Source organism: Brachyhypopomus gauderio, chromosome 1, assembly GCF_052324685.1.
Source record: "Brachyhypopomus gauderio isolate BG-103 chromosome 1, BGAUD_0.2, whole genome shotgun sequence".
In the NCBI taxonomy this organism is placed as follows: domain Eukaryota; kingdom Metazoa; phylum Chordata; class Actinopteri; order Gymnotiformes; family Hypopomidae; genus Brachyhypopomus; species Brachyhypopomus gauderio.
Genome location: NC_135211.1, coordinates 25,658,989 through 25,676,466, shown reverse-complemented (window position 1 = coordinate 25,676,466; position 17,478 = coordinate 25,658,989). Strand labels below are relative to the sequence as shown.

Below are 17,478 nucleotides of genomic sequence, written 5' to 3'. Positions count from 1 at the left end.
ACTGGATGACTATATAAGAGACTGAATGAGAATACAACTATGAAATGTGAATTATTCTCTTTTCAGTATCACTTCACTGCTAGGCCAATTACATTCAGTCCCTCAGAAAACAATGTGAAATGAAAGGATCAAATTAAACGCCATGTAACTCCGGTTAATTGACAAACAAAACAAAATCAGTGCCAATTGTTCACTGGGTCCTTTAAGCCTGGGGTGCTCCACCCCCTGCAGAACCTGAGTCTAGCAAAGTGTGGTCTTAAAAAAGTCAAATCAAATTATCTCTGCAGTCGTGTCCTCTATTTGTGAGGGTAAACAGATGGAGAAATGGGGATGTTTTGCTTTCTCAAACACTAGTAACCAGACATCGCTTCAAAGCTGCCTGCCACTGATCCATGTAACCATAGAATCAGGTGGAGTGGGGCAGGATGGCCCAGCTAGAGGGAACCTTGTCTTTGTCCTTGTTGATGTAAGTAACACTGCAACTGTAGAAAAAAGCTGAAACCCAACACCGGCGTTTCTCCTCCCTCACTGGTGACTGCTGCTTTGAGCTGTGCTGTCCACCACAGACACCTGACAAGGGCTTTTAATATTTAACCACCACTAATGGTGTTTTCCTCCATCACTTCTATGCTACAGCTGAAACATCATATGCTTCAATGCAGCAGCCTAAGCAAAAAATAGTGCTGATCAACATTTGTTTATTTTCTATACATTCATCACTTCTTTATAATTATATTTAGCTTCAGAGCTTCCTAACTTGAGCCTTCCCATGTTGCAGAGTACAAGATGCAAAATTTCAGCAGGATGCCTTGGAAGAAGCTACCATCCTGCTACCATACTGTTACTATCTTGTTACCATCCTGTTACTTTCCTGCTTAGTACGACTTCAGCATAAGCTCATATGGGTCAGGTGTTCACACACCTGAGTCTACTCACTTATTAAAGGCAGGGTAACAGATGGAAACTAATGAAAGCTCTCCTGTAAACGCTAGTTCAGACTGCCCAAGGAGTTAATTCAATGAGGAAACATCCAGATTACTACTTGACACCTTTGTACCAAATACCCCTTTCATAAAAGGTAAATGAGAAGAAAAAGGTGTTGTAAATTATACACATCATTTCCTACATAAATCAGATATGTCTGGCAACTACTCCAAAGTAGTTAAGTCACAAAGGTACGTGTATCACCCTTAAGGTGAATATTTATGGGTCCTGCTTCCGACGCTGCTTCCTGCTGCTTCCTGCTGACCGACGCTGTTGCGGAGCGAATTTTGAAATTGTTTTCTAAAGTATAATAATCTATTTACGTGCTAACCTTTACCTTTTGCATTCCTAGATACATTTTACAGGTTTTATTCCGGCCGCTGACCAACTTTCTGCCTTCACAAATCAGCTAGCGTAAGTTTATATATCGGCTAGACACGGTAAGTGTTTTGATTTATTCATGGCTGGTGTTGGTTTGTTTCCTTGTTCGGAGTGTGGCATGTTTAGTCTAGACCCTTTCGCCACTGATAGTAATAGTGATAGTATTTGTCAGAGGTGCAAACTAGTAAATTCTCTCGTGGCGAAAGTGGAAAGTTTAGAGCGACGCGTCCACTCATTATTGAGGGATAGAGAGACAGGGTCTGTAGTAGGTGTGGACGCGCCAGGGAGAACTAGCGCCTCCGCGACTCCGGCGATAGAGCCCTCACAGCGGGGCGAATGGGTGACGTCTCGGCGGCGTAGTCGGAGAGCGAGGGCTGCAGCTACCGCTAACGCCAGCGCTAGCCCACCAGAGCACCACTCCCCGGTTCACGTGTCCAACAGGTTTGCCCCGCTCAGTGTTACACCCGCTGAGGAGACTCTGGTCATAGGAGACTCTATAGTCCGACACGTGAAAGTAGCTGTAGCTGTAGGGGCACCAGCGGTTACAGTCAGCTGTTTACCGGGAGCCAGAGCGCCGGACATTAGTGGCAACCTTAGATTGTTAGCTCATAGGAGGTTTTCTAGGATAGTGATTCATGTAGGGGCCAACGATATACGTCTGCGGCAGTCAGAGGTGACTAAGGCTAATGTTAAAGAGGTGGTTAAATTAGCCCAGACGATGTCCGATGCCGTAATCTGCTCTGGCCCCATCCCAATGCGGCGCGGTGATGAGCAGTACAGCAGGCTCACGTCGCTAAACCGCTGGATGTCCAAGTGGTGTTCAGAAAATCAAGTGGGCTTTATTAATAATTGGGAAGAGTTCGAGGGCAAGCCTGGTCTTTTAGGCAGGGACGGTGTCCACCCCACCCGGGATGGCGCTGCCCTGTTATCTTGCAGCATAGCCCATAGCCTGTTAGCTAGTCGGCAGAGTAGCACTAGGAGCTGCTGACTGTCCAGGGTCGCGACCAGGCCGCAGACTAACGGGTTAAACCTGTCTGCGAGCTGCTTAGAGGCGTCACCAAGTTCCCTTAGGATTGAGACTGTGTCTGTGCCCCGGGTTAAACTAAATCATAAGAAAATAGTCCGCCCGAAGTTTTTAACTAATATTCAGACTTCACATCAAATTATTACAACCTATATGACCGATCTGAAAATTGGATTAATCAATATTCGATCGCTCAACTCAAAAGCAGTTTTTGTAAATGAACTTATAACAGACCAGAAAATTGATATTCTTTGTCTAACTGAAACGTGGGTTCAATCTGGTGATTATTTAACTCTAAACGAAGCCACTCCTGTGGGATATAGTTATATACATAGACCTAGACTGTCAGGCAGAGGAGGTGGAATATGTATAATCTATCGTGATTGTTTAGAAATTCATCAGAAATACTTAGATATCTCAAACTCATTTGAGATGCAGTCTATTAATGTTATTAGTCCATCTGAAAATAAAAGTACATTCTCCCTAACTAATGTATACAGACCACCAGGGCCTTACTCAGATTTCTTAAACGATTTCACCGATTTTGCAGCAAATTTAGCAGTATGTAGTGACAAAATAATAATGGTAGGAGACTTTAACATACACTTTGATAATGCGGAGGATCCACTGACAAGGGCTTTTACTTCTATATTGAACTCTGTCGGCATTAAACAAAACGTAGTAGGACCTACACATTATCGAAATCATACCCTAGATCTAATATTAACGCTGGGTATCGACGTAGATAATATAAACATACTCCCGCAAACCGTAGCAATCTCCGATCATTATTTAGTAAAATTCGATTTTCACCTTAACATAAATACCCGCCCGTCTCCTCGGCAGTGTCTAAAGCGCTCAATAAATTCATCAACAGCAGCACGGTTTATTGAAACCCTCCCTGACTTAACTGCTTTAGCCCACTCGCCATCCGATCCAGGAGAGTTAGATAGTCTAACCGACTACTTAGAGAATACCTGCAGATCAGCTCTAGATATAGTAGCTCCACTAAAATATAAAAAAGCTAGATCCAAAAAGCTCGCCCCATGGTACACCGACCAAACTAGAAACTTAAAACAAATAGCACGTAAATTAGAGCGGAAATGGCGATCTACTAAATTGGAAGTATTCCACTGTGCCTGGAAGGATAGCATTATTGACTACAAACGGGCACTCACTAAAGCACGCTCAGCATACTTAGCCTCACTGATAGAGAAAAATAAAAACAATCCTAGATTTCTTTTTAATACTATTTCTAAACTTACAAAAAATCAAGCAGGCACAGAACCTCAGATTCCAGTAAACCTCACTAGTAATGTATTTATAGATTTCTTTGATAATAAAATAGAGAATATTAGACAAAATATAAAACCCTTTATTAGCAATACAACTGGTATGTCATCTGGTTTGGTTGATATTGATTTAAATTACATACCGGGAGAAAAACTTGATGCTTTTCATCCACTCCCAAAATCAGAATTAGAGAAAATAATTTCTTCCTTAAATTGTACTACCTGCACATTAGACTCAGTTCCCTCAAAGTTATTAAAAGAGGTATTACCAGCTGTAACTGAACCTCTTCTAACTATAGTTAACTCATCCATTACAATAGGTCACATGCCCAAATCATGTAAATTAGCAATTATCAAACCTCTGATCAAGAAACCAAATCTTGATCCGACTGTGCTATCTAATTATAGACCCATTTCAAACACATCATTTATATCTAAGATCATAGAAAAAGCTGTTGCCCAGCAATTATGCCTATATCTGCATAGGAATAACACATTTGAAAAGTTCTAATCTGGTTTTAGGCCCCATCACAGTACTGAAACAGCATTAGTTAAAGTAACAAATGATCTCCTCCTTGCATCAGATCAAGGATATGTATCACTGTTAGTGCTCCTTGATCTTAGTGCAGCTTTCGACACAATTGATCATAGGATCTTGCTAGAAAGGTTAGAACGCTGGGTTGGAGTCTCAGGCACAGCCCTTTCATGGTTTCAGTCTTACTTAACAAATCGCTATCAGTTTGTAGAGCTCAATAATATTTCATCCAAACGTACAATGGTTAAATATGGGGTCCCGCAAGGCTCCATCTTAGGACCACTATTATTTACATTATATATGCTACCATTGGGCACAGTTATAAACAAACCTGGTGTCAATTTTCACTGCTATGCGGATGACACTCAACTTTACATATCAGCCAAACCCGATGACAAACTCAGTTTAGGAAAAATTGAGGCCTGTGTAAGAGATATAAATGCTGGATGTCTCTAAACTTCCTACAATTAAATGAGGACAAAACAGAAGTTCTCCTTGTGGGCCCTAAGGCCGCAAGACAGAAAATTCCAAATTTAATGCTTAATCTTGCAGACTATCCCATTACACCTGGCACAGTAGCCAAAAACCTAGGCGTCATACTCGACTCCGACCTATCATTTGATAAATATATAGATAATACTACTAGGATAGCTTTTCTACATCTCCGCAACATTGCCAAATTAAGAAATGCATTATCACAGGATGATGCAGAAAAATTGGTGCACGCATTTGTTAGCTCTAGACTAGACTACTGCAATTCACTACTGTCAGGATGTTCAAATAGGAATCTAAATAAACTTCAAGTAGTTCAAAATGCCGCAGCTAGAGTTCTGACCAGAACTAGAAAATTTCAGCATATTAGACCAGTCCTATCAGCCCTGCATTGGCTCCCAGTTAAATTTCGTATTGATTTTAAAATTCTATTATTAGCATATAAAGCACTACACGGGCTTGCTCCTGAATACCTCCAGGAACTTATTTCCTACTATGAACCCCCACGTCAACTAAGATCACAGGGTGCTGGTCTGTTATTAGTTCCACAAATTAACAAGGTAACAGCAGGGGGAAGAGCCTTTTCTTATAAGGCCCCCCAGCTTTGGAATAATCTTCCTAAATGTGTCCGGGACTCTGACACAGTCACAATCTTTAAATCTAGGTTGAAAACCCACTTATTTAGTCTAGCGTTTGAAAATTAATATCCCCCTTAGATAAAGGTACAGATCCAGGGGTTCATAGACGAAGGGTTTTATGGTAGACTGGGGTACTGGTGCTGTCATCCTGTCACTGCTCGTGGTCACTCAAGTTTGTTGACAGTGCAGTGGACGGATGCCATTGTCTCAGAATGCCCCCAAGCCTATGTTACCTTCTGGTTCTGCCTTTTTTTAGCTAGGCTGTAATAATTTAACTTAGTGCCGGAGTTGCTGCCACACTCCAGAAATGTTTATAATTTTACCTGTCCTGTATATGTCCTCATACAGAGCTAATTTTCCCTGTTTCATTTCTCCAAATGGCTGCCCGCCTGCTTGAGGAATAATGAGATGAGGAGAGACAAGTGATCCATCCTGGCCGGCCACCTCCTGCCTAACCGGATGCCTACACCATGATGGACATTATTACATATTTTTCGGTCTAAATTGACATTATTGCATCTTTTACATTCTGTCTACATTCTGTCTATATTGTTGTTGTTGTCATGGTGACCGGTGTCGGCCAGAGGAGGATGGGTTCCCCCCCTGAGTCTTGGTTCCTCTCAAGGTTTCTTCCTCATGCAAAAAACTAGGGAGTTTTTCCTTGCCACTGTCGCCTTTGGCTTGCTCACTGGGGGCTAGGACTCGGCACTTGTAAAGCTGCTTTGTGACAACAACTGTTGTAAAAAGCGCTATATAAATAAAATTTGATTGATTGATTGATTATTGGTTCTAACTGCACAACCGTTTTTTGCCTGTTTGGTGGAACCTTAGACTGTAACAGCTCTGACTTCTTTGAACAGTGTGAAATCTGACATCTAAAGTTCTGGACTTGCTGTTGAAGTCTTTGCCTTGCAAAATAATCATGTTTTGAGCTACCTCAATGGAGAACAATGAACATTCTCCCTTCTCAAGTAGCAAATAGATCTGGAACATATGAATAGGTTGTAAAACACCTTCTAGGCCAGAAGAAGCTTGGAGAAGCTGCCATGTTCATGATGTTTGTTTGCCCATGTGTCATGTCAGGACTACAGAACACTATCATTAACAACCTTACTTTCCTCACACAGTGGGAATGCCACATGGTTTTAGATATTAGAACTGCCCATGCCCAAGTAGGGATGTGAATATTATCCATCTCAATGTTTAACTGAAAACTGCCATTAATATAAATGTAAGGATGTAAAACTGCTTGTTTACTTTACCAGTGAATGTTTAGAGGTAAGATCTTTAATATTCACACAGCTGTCATGGTACGGCGAGCCCCCTACTGGTTGCCCCCGTCCACAGCGGCAGTTGTCTTGTTGCGTTGTGTTCATCCCTCAGGTGGGCATAATGTTGAATGTTCTGTGTGTGAAGCAAGTGCCACTCGTCACTGTCGCCTCGCTCCCCGTTGTGTTTTGTGTGGGGAGCGACTGCGAACTGGAGCGGCGCATCACTATTGTGTGTGTAGAGCGCGCGTGTGTGGGTCCCGTCCGTTCGTCATTTGTACACCGTTTTTGTTTGTCTTGTCTTTGCATGTTCATTTTGTCCATGCGTGTTGCGTGAATTGTTTTGTGTAATTCCACGCATGCTCCTCCCCTTAAATGTGTGTTTGGTGGGGACCAGTGGTGGTCCCGGGCACAGCTCCTGATGGAGACCCCTCCCCCATGGTGGGAGGATTAGGGTAAGTGCGCGTATGTTGTGTGTGTGTGTACATGTGAGTTGTGTGCAGGTTGCCTCTGGCGGTGGATCGTGGTTTTCCTGGACCTTGTGTGGGTCTCCACCTGGCAGGAGCCCCCTTATGTTGTGGGGTGACCGAAGCCTGGTCTGAAAGAGCCCCTCCCTCTAGGGCTGGGGTCCCCTGGATGTTTGGGGACCATGGGGCTCCGGTCTGAAGAGCTCCTGCTGAAGATGGAGATCCTCCCTCCTGCTCAGGGTGACCAGGAGGCCCTTGGGGCTGTTCCTCAGCCCGCGATGAGGGTGCTCTGGGCCTTGTTCTCTGGCGCTCCTGGGTTAGGTGGAGGAGTCCACCCTGCAATGAGAGTCCCCGGGAGGGGCTGACTCCCCAGGAGGCTGGGGTGACCCCTAGCGGAAGGCAGGGGTCAGCTCCAGGAGGAGGTAGGTGGTGCAGCCACGCCCCAGGGAGGTAACCTGCACACACAGACACCACGGACGAGTGGGGAGTCGTAGCTCCGTCTACACACTTTGAGGCCTTGCGGCCGAATGCCCGTTAGGGCGTGAGGGCTCTGTGACCGACCGGGGAGTGGTTTCGTCTTGTTGACTGCCCAGTCGGTCCAGGGTACCAGGGAGGTGAGCTAACGTTTGTTTGTTTTGTGTTTCAGCTCCAGGACTGCAGTGAGCGTGTCCTTGCCTTGTCCCTGCCTTCCTGCCCCTTTATGTTTTGTGTGCTGGCACTGTGTGCCGCACACCCAGTGGAGGGGAGTGCGGCTTGGTGGGGGAGACTGTCATGGTACGGCGGGCCCCCTACTGGTCGCCCCCATCCACAGCAGCAGTTGTCTTGTTGTTGTTGCATTGTGTTCATCCCTCAGGTGGGCGGGGCCCATGATCCACCTCACCTGAGGGTCGTTTGTTTGTCTATTTATGTCTTGTCTTTGTACCAGTTGACTGCTGGTCTTTGTATACTTAATTTGGATTGTGTCACGGGTGTTTGATTTGCTCACTTTATTCATTAAAACCTCCTTTTCCCTGAGACTTGGCGTGATCGCTTCCATTTTATTTCACACTCCCTGCCTGTCACAACAGCTGTATTGATCCCATGAAGGGATCCCTGTGAAAAACAAGCACTTACATGGAAACACTTTGAAAATCATTGTGATACAAATTAACTTTATTTCAATACAGCACAACTTGCTAGCTAGCTAATAAAGAATATTAATATAGCCAATAAGTTACCCAACAAGCCAACAAACAAGCTGTGTCCTGAGTTATTTAAGCCAGTGAGTAGAACACGTTGCTTTTCATCTATCCAAACCAAAACACAATGGCATTTGGTTTTTAATGAGACTGTACAGCATAGGTGTCTAGCCCAGTGTCATTATATTTGGCCCGTGAGACCAAATGACTACTAGAACTGTATTATTACAAATTTATTACTACCGTATTTACTAATTACTAATGTATTACTATAAATCCCAGAATTCTCTGCTGATGTTTTGGCATGCCAATCAGGGCAGGACCCTTAAACACCCCTCCTCTGTTGACAGTAGTTGTAGCAACCTCTTGCTACTACTGGCACTGTGCTACCCCTACCAAAAATGGTAAAATGACAGAAAACAGGAGCTTTGAGAACGGTGGGAGGTGGAACATCTGTTCACATATGTAAAAGACCACATGAATGTTCTGTCTAGACCAGATGTTTGGGTCCAAATGAAAAGGTACATTGTTATATCTGGAGGAAGAGTTTTTTTCAATATAAAACGTTGTCTAGGGCAATAGACAGCTATCTAAGCTATCTATCATTTTACCCAGAGAAATTTTGATCCCTTTGCATTGGATATGGCACAATCTTCTTAGTGATTCAAAGTTGACCATTGGTATTTTTGGTAACAATACCATTCAATGAAAAATTTTAATTATTAAATATTTCCAGAGCCATGAAAATATTAACTTTTTAAAACATTAAAACAGTGAATCTCCTATAGCTATAAAAGTTAGCTCATTTTGGCATCATCATTTTAATGATCTTACATGACGTTCTATAATTAGAGATTATTTAATTCATATTTTCCACAATGTTCGCTTACTTTTACAAATTTGTCATAAATTCTAAGATGCACTAACTGAAACAGTCATTTCTACATTGTTAATGTTTGTCTAACGTTGGTCTTTTTCCCTCTGGAAAAAAAGTATAGGTTACACAACTAAGAAGCAAAGAGTATTGTGGAAACATACATGAGAGGGTAATTTTCTCAAGCCTTCGTAACAGAGACGATCATGCTATTACACGGACATATTATCTGCTAATTACAGGAAGCAGGTTTTCCTGTGTCAATATTGCACTCCCAAAGCGTTTCAGACTAAAGTACTGGTGTCAGGTAAGTGAGAGATGACTGCAGTATCTGGGCACTGTGGACTACTGGTGCTCATCCAAGAAGAGGACTTGGAAGATGGACTTCAGTCTTTAGACTGAATGAAAGCTTTACCTTGAGGCTTTACCTGCAAGGGGGGGCTTTACCTGGGATGGGCGGGGAGGAGGTGCTTTACCTAGGATGAGCGGGGAGGAGGGGGTTATCTGGGCTGGGTCATGGGCTCTACCTGCGGGGGGTGGGGGAGTAGTTGTTTACCTGGGCTTGTAGGGAAGTGTGACACCTGCGAGGCTCCTCCACACTGGTCGCCTTTTGCTGCAGCCTGGGCACTTCACCATTACTAGCACCATCAAAGTTAGTCCGCCAAACCATCACCTGTGCACAGCAGTGACATTTCACACATCAGGTACAGATCACATTCGCAGCATTCAACAATAATATTATTGCACAGTGCACAAAACAAACAAAAAATATCACCTGTTCATCTGAGCCACCAGATGCAAAATAATCCCCAGTTCTTGAAAATGCCACACATGTTGCAGGACCCTGCAAACACAAGCAATAAGGCTGCTGAGCATGTACATATGGGGCACAGAACAGCCCACTGGCTCACAGAACAGCCCACCGACTCTCCAAAGTCCAGGATTTTGACCAGGGAGTCCAAGGACACAACATAAGCCACAAAGAGGCAACTTGTGTTCTGCTAGATTGACCTGAAGCCACTGTGAAAATAATGATAATAAAAACTTTCTATCCAATTGTCTTCCTGCACATACATTTTGAATGGAATGACTACTATGCTTTTTTAACCACTGTGATTAATTTTGAAACTGATGCTGAAAGAAAATATTGAGAAGCAGATTCTGAGACTCTCACAGGACAGACTGTGCAGACTCACAGGACACAGTCCAGACTCACATGACACAGTCCAGACTCATTATTCCTGAAATCCAGTGGCTGACCAGATGTATTTAGAACCATTCTAAGGAAATTCCTTCAAGAGTGTGTGAGGGGAGAAGGGCACTTCTGTCAGTGTGAAAGGCATGACGAGCCTGTGTTCTTATTCTTATTGTTGCATCCTTAAAATACAAGATAATATCAACAGATAGCAGTTACAACTATAGTTGTATACTGTATGACTATACAACTCTATGGCCAGGCAATGCTACAATAGGCATCACACTGTTAACTTGTATTCTGTTAATTCATTAGCATCACAAAATATACATTAGGTCAGGGTTACAGACAGGGTGAGGGTCAGGGTGAGGGTCAGGGTCAGGTGGTTAGGGTTAGCACTCATGTGTTGATAACTACTGTGTGTTTACTGCCAAACAGTAGAAGAATGAAGCCTGTGCCTCAGTTGCCTGTGTCTAAGATCATGTTTGGACTGTTTTAAAGCTTGTTTAGGAATGCATGGTTTTGCATGGATCTTAACTACCTCATCTTAATAAGCAGATATGGCTTTTCTGTTACTGTATAATAAAACATGCAGGACAAGAACTACATGCCAGCTTGTGGGAGGAAAACTGCAACACCATGATGGCATAGTGACTTTGGTTAAATACACTGGGTTAAGACACTGCATGATGCTAAACGCAGACTGGCCAAAGCAGACACTCTTCACAGACACCCCTCTGCTAATCCTCAGAGCCTCAGCCTCACCCATACAACAGGCACATTATTAATGGCCAAATTCTAACAACCAGACAGAGATAATTCCATTACTTGAATCTCCACCATTCTGTTTACAATAAAACTGCATGTCTGGAAGATAAAGTAAATGACCTCCACAAATATACAAAGCAGAATGAGCAATAATCTAACTTGAAAATACTGTCTCTAAGAAAGAAGCCAAGAAAAGTATACAAGATTTAATAAAGATTTTTTTGCAAAAATATATAAAATCATGGTAAATTAGGGTTATCATTTCCTCAAGTGTGGTGTGCGTGAGACACAGCCCGAACTATCCACTGACGTAAGCTGACTTGGCGGCTCTTATTTGAGGGAATGCGGCTTTGATCTGGGAGCCTCTGTCACTGCGTATATCTACTACAGTATGACTCACTGTGACTCATGCAACCGACACCTCAGTGGCAAGTCCTCAGATGCACCTCCCACAAGAGAAAAGGTGGATGAGTGAGTGTAACGAGAGTATGTGTGCGCGTTTGTGTGTGAGTGAGTGAATGAATATCAGGGTGTGTTGGAATATACTGCTTACTCACTAAAATAATGACTGACAGTAACTCCACCCTGATTCAACACCAAGAACAGCATTTCACACATCTACTTCCTTCACTCTGTCAGGAACGAATGCAGCAAATCAGGACCAATCACCCATCCCGCTTAACTGCTACGGACCAATCACCCGTCCCGCTTAACTGCTACGGACCAATCACCCGTCCCGCTTAACTGCTATGTCTGATGTTTTACCCTTATTTAGACTCCAGGCAGAACAAACATTTGTCTAAAATCAGTCAGACAGCCTAGTCATTGCTAAAAAAGGTAACAGCTTTAAGATTAGCTCATTTTCAGAGCAGAACTGTTGAATGGGATTAAATTTTCTAAGAAAACTGTCATAGAAAGTTTTTTTTTTATCACTAATGTCACATTATATTTAATCTTATAAGCCATCCGTAATACATATGTTGTTCAGCAAGTGTCTTGAAATAAGTCAAAAAGTAACTGCCAAAAGTAACTACGGTATGCTATTACAGCCTATTTACTATCATTTACAAACCTGCAGAAGTGAAATGAATATAAACGTAAATATTTTTGTGTGTTAAGGGGTTGATTATTCATTAAGGATTCACTTGTGTCCTTCATGTTTTAGTTTAGTAACATCGCAGTTACAACAGTCAAGACGCTGTGTAGTGGTGATGGACAGAGTAGCTGTTCCAGCTGATGCTTACGTACAAGAAAGGGGGGGGGGGGGGGTTTTACCAATACTTGTATTTCTGTATTCCAACCTGAAATGTGCTCAAGACACATATTCAAGGAATCTTGTGAATAGAAGGACAATAGTCTCTAACCCTCTTAACCCCTTTAGGCACAAGTCCTACTATGCCAAGACCACAGAACATTGCAGCTCATGGTGAGAATGAACTGACATGGTCCACAGACAAGCCTTTATCCTACATGTTCATCCTGCCTCCAGAATAAAGCCTGCCTCCAGAATACCAAAATACATTCTGCCTCCAGAATAAGGCCTGCACAGAATAAACACTGTTCTAGTGACATGTCCAACCTTCTCTTTGGCCAAGCTTTTTAACAGATTAACCACACATCTTCAACACACGTATATATGTCACACGAGGCAGAGGACCAATGTAAGACCCTTAAATTGTTCAGTTGCCCCTAAATTGTTCAGTTACTCAATGTTTACAGGGTTTGAAGACAAAGATTAAGTGGTGCTACAGCAAAATTTTATCCAGCTGCTGAAAATCAGCACCAGCATCTGTCTTAGGAAACACATTAAACAGTCACAGATAAGCAGAAGCTTCACTCTATAAATACCGAATTCAATGTGCTTCAATTTCTGAATCGTGAATTCCATGCTTTTATTTTAACAGAAACATAAAAACATACATTTATACATCTTGTTTGATAAGATGTAATGTGTTATTTGTCCCAGCTATGAAGTGGCCTTACATGGGCTAAATACTGTGGACCACACTAACACTGTAATTACATAACAGCATAGAGAGATGCTTTTCCATGGCCATGGTTGTACAGATAGTTGACATGATGAATATTGATTAGCCAAGTTCACGCACATGTAGACATGTCATTGATTTGATGGCTGCAGGTACCCAATAACTGGGGGGGGGGGGCGGCTCTGTTGGAGATAAAGCCTTGCACTGATTGGCCCAATGACTGGCCACTTGTATTTTATCTACTTTCTTTCTGCATCATGAGAATGATATAACCTTCCAAAGCCTTAAAACACCACAAATCCAGTATGAACAGGTGTAGAGAACAAAGTTCCCCCCAGGGTCATTTCAGTGGTGCTCCCACAAACTCAACTCTCTCGTCACTCCCAACAAATCTATCAAAGCACTTACATTAGATGTTAGCACTGCAGCCCTGTCAGTTACTTCTGCCACTTTTCTGACATCATTTTGTCACATCATCAATGTATTCCAACTGGGAAAATAAATTGGTTTAAGAATAATTTCTGAGACTGGAAGTGCAGAAATTCTTATCTCTGTTCAATGTCTTCATCTGTGATTAAGACTTGCCAAGTGTCACGACTTCCAGCCCTGGGAACTCCACTTCCCAGCATGCACCACCACGAATGCAGAGATCCGCCTCCCCTGAGTATTAGAAACCTGTATCTCGTTAACTAGAGCTATATAAGACCTTGCCTGAGAATGCATAGTTGCGAAGTATTGCCGAAAGTCACTTGAACGCATACCTAGCCTTTTTCATAGTCTGTTTCCCTGGTTTGACCTGTACTTCTATTCACGTTCTCTCTTTCGGATTCGTCCTCTGGTACCTCGGATTGATCTTTGTGTTTGAACCTGGACTGCCTTCGACCTCCCTTTGGAACCCCCTTTTGCTTATTAAACTACTCTTCGAGTACAGTCTGCAAGCGTCTGTGTTTCGTTATGTTCCAAGCGTCACAGAATACTTCGCCACCTCAACAGACGGCGGACTCCAACGGTGTTGCGCGGGCCGTCGCTGCTCAGGGACAGCTCCTGGGACAGCATCAACAACACTTCGGTGAGATCAGTACGTCCTTAGATAACATCTCAAGACAACAGGACGAATATCAACAGCAGTTGGCCAGCATGGCACAAAACATGCAGGAGATCACCTCACAGCTACAGAGGATGGCTATCGCTGCACCCAGTTCCTCAGCGGAGGTGCCCACCGAGAACCCGGCCCCCGCCCTTTACTACACCGTTAGCAAACCAGACAAGTACGACAGAAACCCGGAAGCCTGCCGTGGATTCTTGCTTCAATGTGAGATCTACTACAACAACAACCCCCTAGCCCCGATAGTAGTAAGATTGCCTTCTTTATTTCACGTCTCACCGGAGAGGCTTTGGAGTGGGCCACAGCCACTTGAAAGAATACGAGGGGGCTGACGTATGACCAGTTCCTTACGCAGTTCAAGGCAGTGTTCGATCACCCCCATGGGGGAAGATCCTGCGGGGAACTACTCCCCAAACTGAGACAAGGCAGGCGCTCGGTGGCAGTCTATGCGCGAGAGTTTCGCACTATCGCAGCTGGTAGCGGTTGGAATGAGGCCGCCCCCACGGTTACTTACCGCAACGGCTTGAAAGCAGAGGTCCTTCACGAATTAGCATGTCGGGACGAGTATCTCGGTCTGAACCAGCTCATTGCGCTCACCATCCACATAGACCATCTACTAAGCAAGCGCAGGAGCAACCAGCCCAGGCAGGTCACACTTCCGTCATCAAATATCACCCGGGAGACTGAGCACCACAGGACGGAGGAGCCTATGCAGTGTGACTCCTCTCGCCTCACTCCAGAGGAACGAAGAAGGTGTTTTGAGGGCAATCTGTGTCTATATTGTGGGGAACCCGGACATGTGGTGAGGAATTGCGCCCAGACCATGAGAAATAAACCTGGAAGCCAACTCAGGACCACCAGGGTGAGTGTTGACCAACCGGAGTTATGCTAATCATTCACTCTTCCAGTCATCCTTCATTCACGTGCCACTGCGTCTGTTTTCACAGCGCTAGTAGATTCGGGAGCTGAAGGTAACTTCATCGATGAGGCTCTCGCGGTGGATTTGGGGTTCTCACTTGAACCCCTCGTACGACACATCTCCTTGTCCGCGCTGGATGGGTCACCCGTAGGGGGGTTTGTGTGTAAACGAACCGTTCCCATTAAAATACAGATTGGTGCATTGCACACTGAGAACATGTCATTCTTTATAGTTAAGTCGTCTCTTTTCCCGATAGTTTTAGGACTACCATGGCTTCGTAAACACAACCCACAGATTTCCTGGAAAACCCGAGAGATAGTCAAGTGGTCCTCTTACTGCCTCGAGAGATGTATGCAAATCACTGTCCTACGGCTCTTATCCACTAGCATAGAAAGCCCCGAGACAGCTCGGAGCTCGCAGCACACACGCTTCCATCAGAGTATAGAGATCTGGAAGCAGTGTTCAGTAAGGAGAACGCCACTCATCTTCCCCCGCATCGCCCTTACGACTGTGCCATAGACCTCTTAGAGGGTGTCTCCTTTCCTAAGGCGAGGATCTACCCCCTGTCCAGGGAGGAGGATAGAGCCATGGATGAATACATCACCGAGGCCTTACAGCAGGGGTTTATTCGCCTTCCACCTCTCCTATCGCATCAGGTTTCTTCTTTGTTCGTAAGAAAGACGGAGGACTCCGGCCTTGCATCGACTACCGAGGAGTCAATCAGATCTCCAAAAGGTATCCGTACCCTCTACCACTAATCCCAGCAGCTCTAGAACAACTACGCGAGGCCAGGCTTTTCGCTAAGTTAGATCTCAGAAGCGCCTACAACCTCGTACGAATCAAAAAGGGAGATGAGTGGAAGACCGCATTTCACACCCCTAGAGGGCACTACGAGTACTTGGTAATGCCTTACGGTTTAAGCGTAGCCCCTTCAGTCTTTCAAACCTTCATCAGTGACGTGTTACAAGCATATCTAGGAAAATGTGTTATTGCTTACATAGATGACATCTTGATCTACTCCCCAGACATGAAGACACATATTGAACACGTGCGCCAGGTGCTACGTACCCTTTTGCAGAACAAGCTGTATGTCAAACTAGAAAAGTGTTTGTTTCACCAGTCGTCAGTGGCATTTTTAGGCTACGAAATCAGCTCAGGGGGCGTTACCATGGATGACAACAAGATCCGGGCCGTCCTGCACTGGCCCATACCACGCACGGTACGTCAACTGCAAAGCTTTCTAGGGTTCGCAAATTTTTACCGGCGTTTTATACGCAATTACAGCTCTGTTGCAGCACCTCTCACAGCCCTGCTGAAAGGAAAACCCAAGCAGCTCCAGTGGACCGCGGAAGCAGAACGAGTCTATGAGGCTCTCAAACGCGCTTTCACTAGCTCACCTGTGCTGAAGCATCCTGACCCGTCTGCCCCGTTCATAGTGGAGGTAGATGCCTCCAACGTAGGTGTGGGTTCCGTCCTGTCGCAACGGGTGGGTGAGTCGCGTATGCATCCGGTAGCCTACTACTCCCACAAGCTGACTGCCGCGGAGAGAAATTACGGCATCGGTGAGCGTGAACTTCTGGCCATAAAGTTGGCATTGGAGGAATGGCGACACTGGCTGGAGGGGGCTGACCACCCTTTCCGAGTGATTACTGACCACAAGAACCTAGAGTTTATTCGTAACGTACAGAGGTTGTCTCCTCGCCAGGCGCGATAGGCGCATTTCTTCGAGAGATTCGACTTCACGATCACCTACCGTCCTGAGCAGAGGAATACTAAGGCGGACGCCCTGTCACGTATGTTCCAGGAGGAGGGGGAGGTGAGTGACGGTACACCGGGGACCGTTCTCCCGTCCGACATGATTGTGTCTTCCATACGCTGGGATATTGACGAGGAGATTGAAACGTTACTGGAAAATGCGGAAATACCTGCAGCATGTCCTCCAGAGAAAATCTATGTCCCTCTGGCATGTCGTGACCGGCTTTTGGCATGGGCCCACACCTCTCCCACAACAGGTCACCCAGGGGAGACGCACACACATCAACTCATCACACTGAGATATTGGTGGGAGAGTGTTGCTGCGGATGTGGAGGGGGCTCATGTTCGCCTCATGTTCGACATGTTCTCAGTGTAAAACCCCGAAATCGCTTCCAGCAGGCAAACTCCACCCCTTGCCAGTACCAGTGAGACCCTGGACCCACCTTGCACTGGACTTCGTGACTGACCTTCCGGACTCGGAGGGCTATACCACCGTACTTACGGTAATCGATCGGTTTTCGCGAGGAGTACGTTTCATTCCTTTTCCGGGTATCCCAAGTGCTTTTCAGACTGCAGAAGCTGTTTTCTAACACGTCTTTCGGAATTACGGAGTTC

At 44.7% G+C, this 17,478-nt stretch overlaps 1 protein-coding gene across 3 annotated transcripts in view; it reads right to left on the bottom strand.

Moving 5' to 3' along the window:
• Positions 1 to 17,478, bottom strand: part of poc1a (POC1 centriolar protein A) — a 54,905-nt gene that overhangs the window by 24,475 nt on the left and 12,952 nt on the right. For all 3 annotated transcript variants that reach the window (XR_013130835.1, XM_077005407.1, XM_077005392.1), the window contains exons 8-9: positions 9,909 to 9,977; positions 9,690 to 9,806 (exon numbers count right to left, since the gene is read on the bottom strand). Coding sequence is in view for 2 of the 3 variants with exons in the window: in XM_077005407.1 (XP_076861522.1) it covers positions 9,690 to 9,806; positions 9,909 to 9,977 (186 nt within the window). In the remaining variant the exon portion in view is untranslated. The remainder of the gene's footprint in view (positions 1 to 9,689; positions 9,807 to 9,908; positions 9,978 to 17,478) is intronic.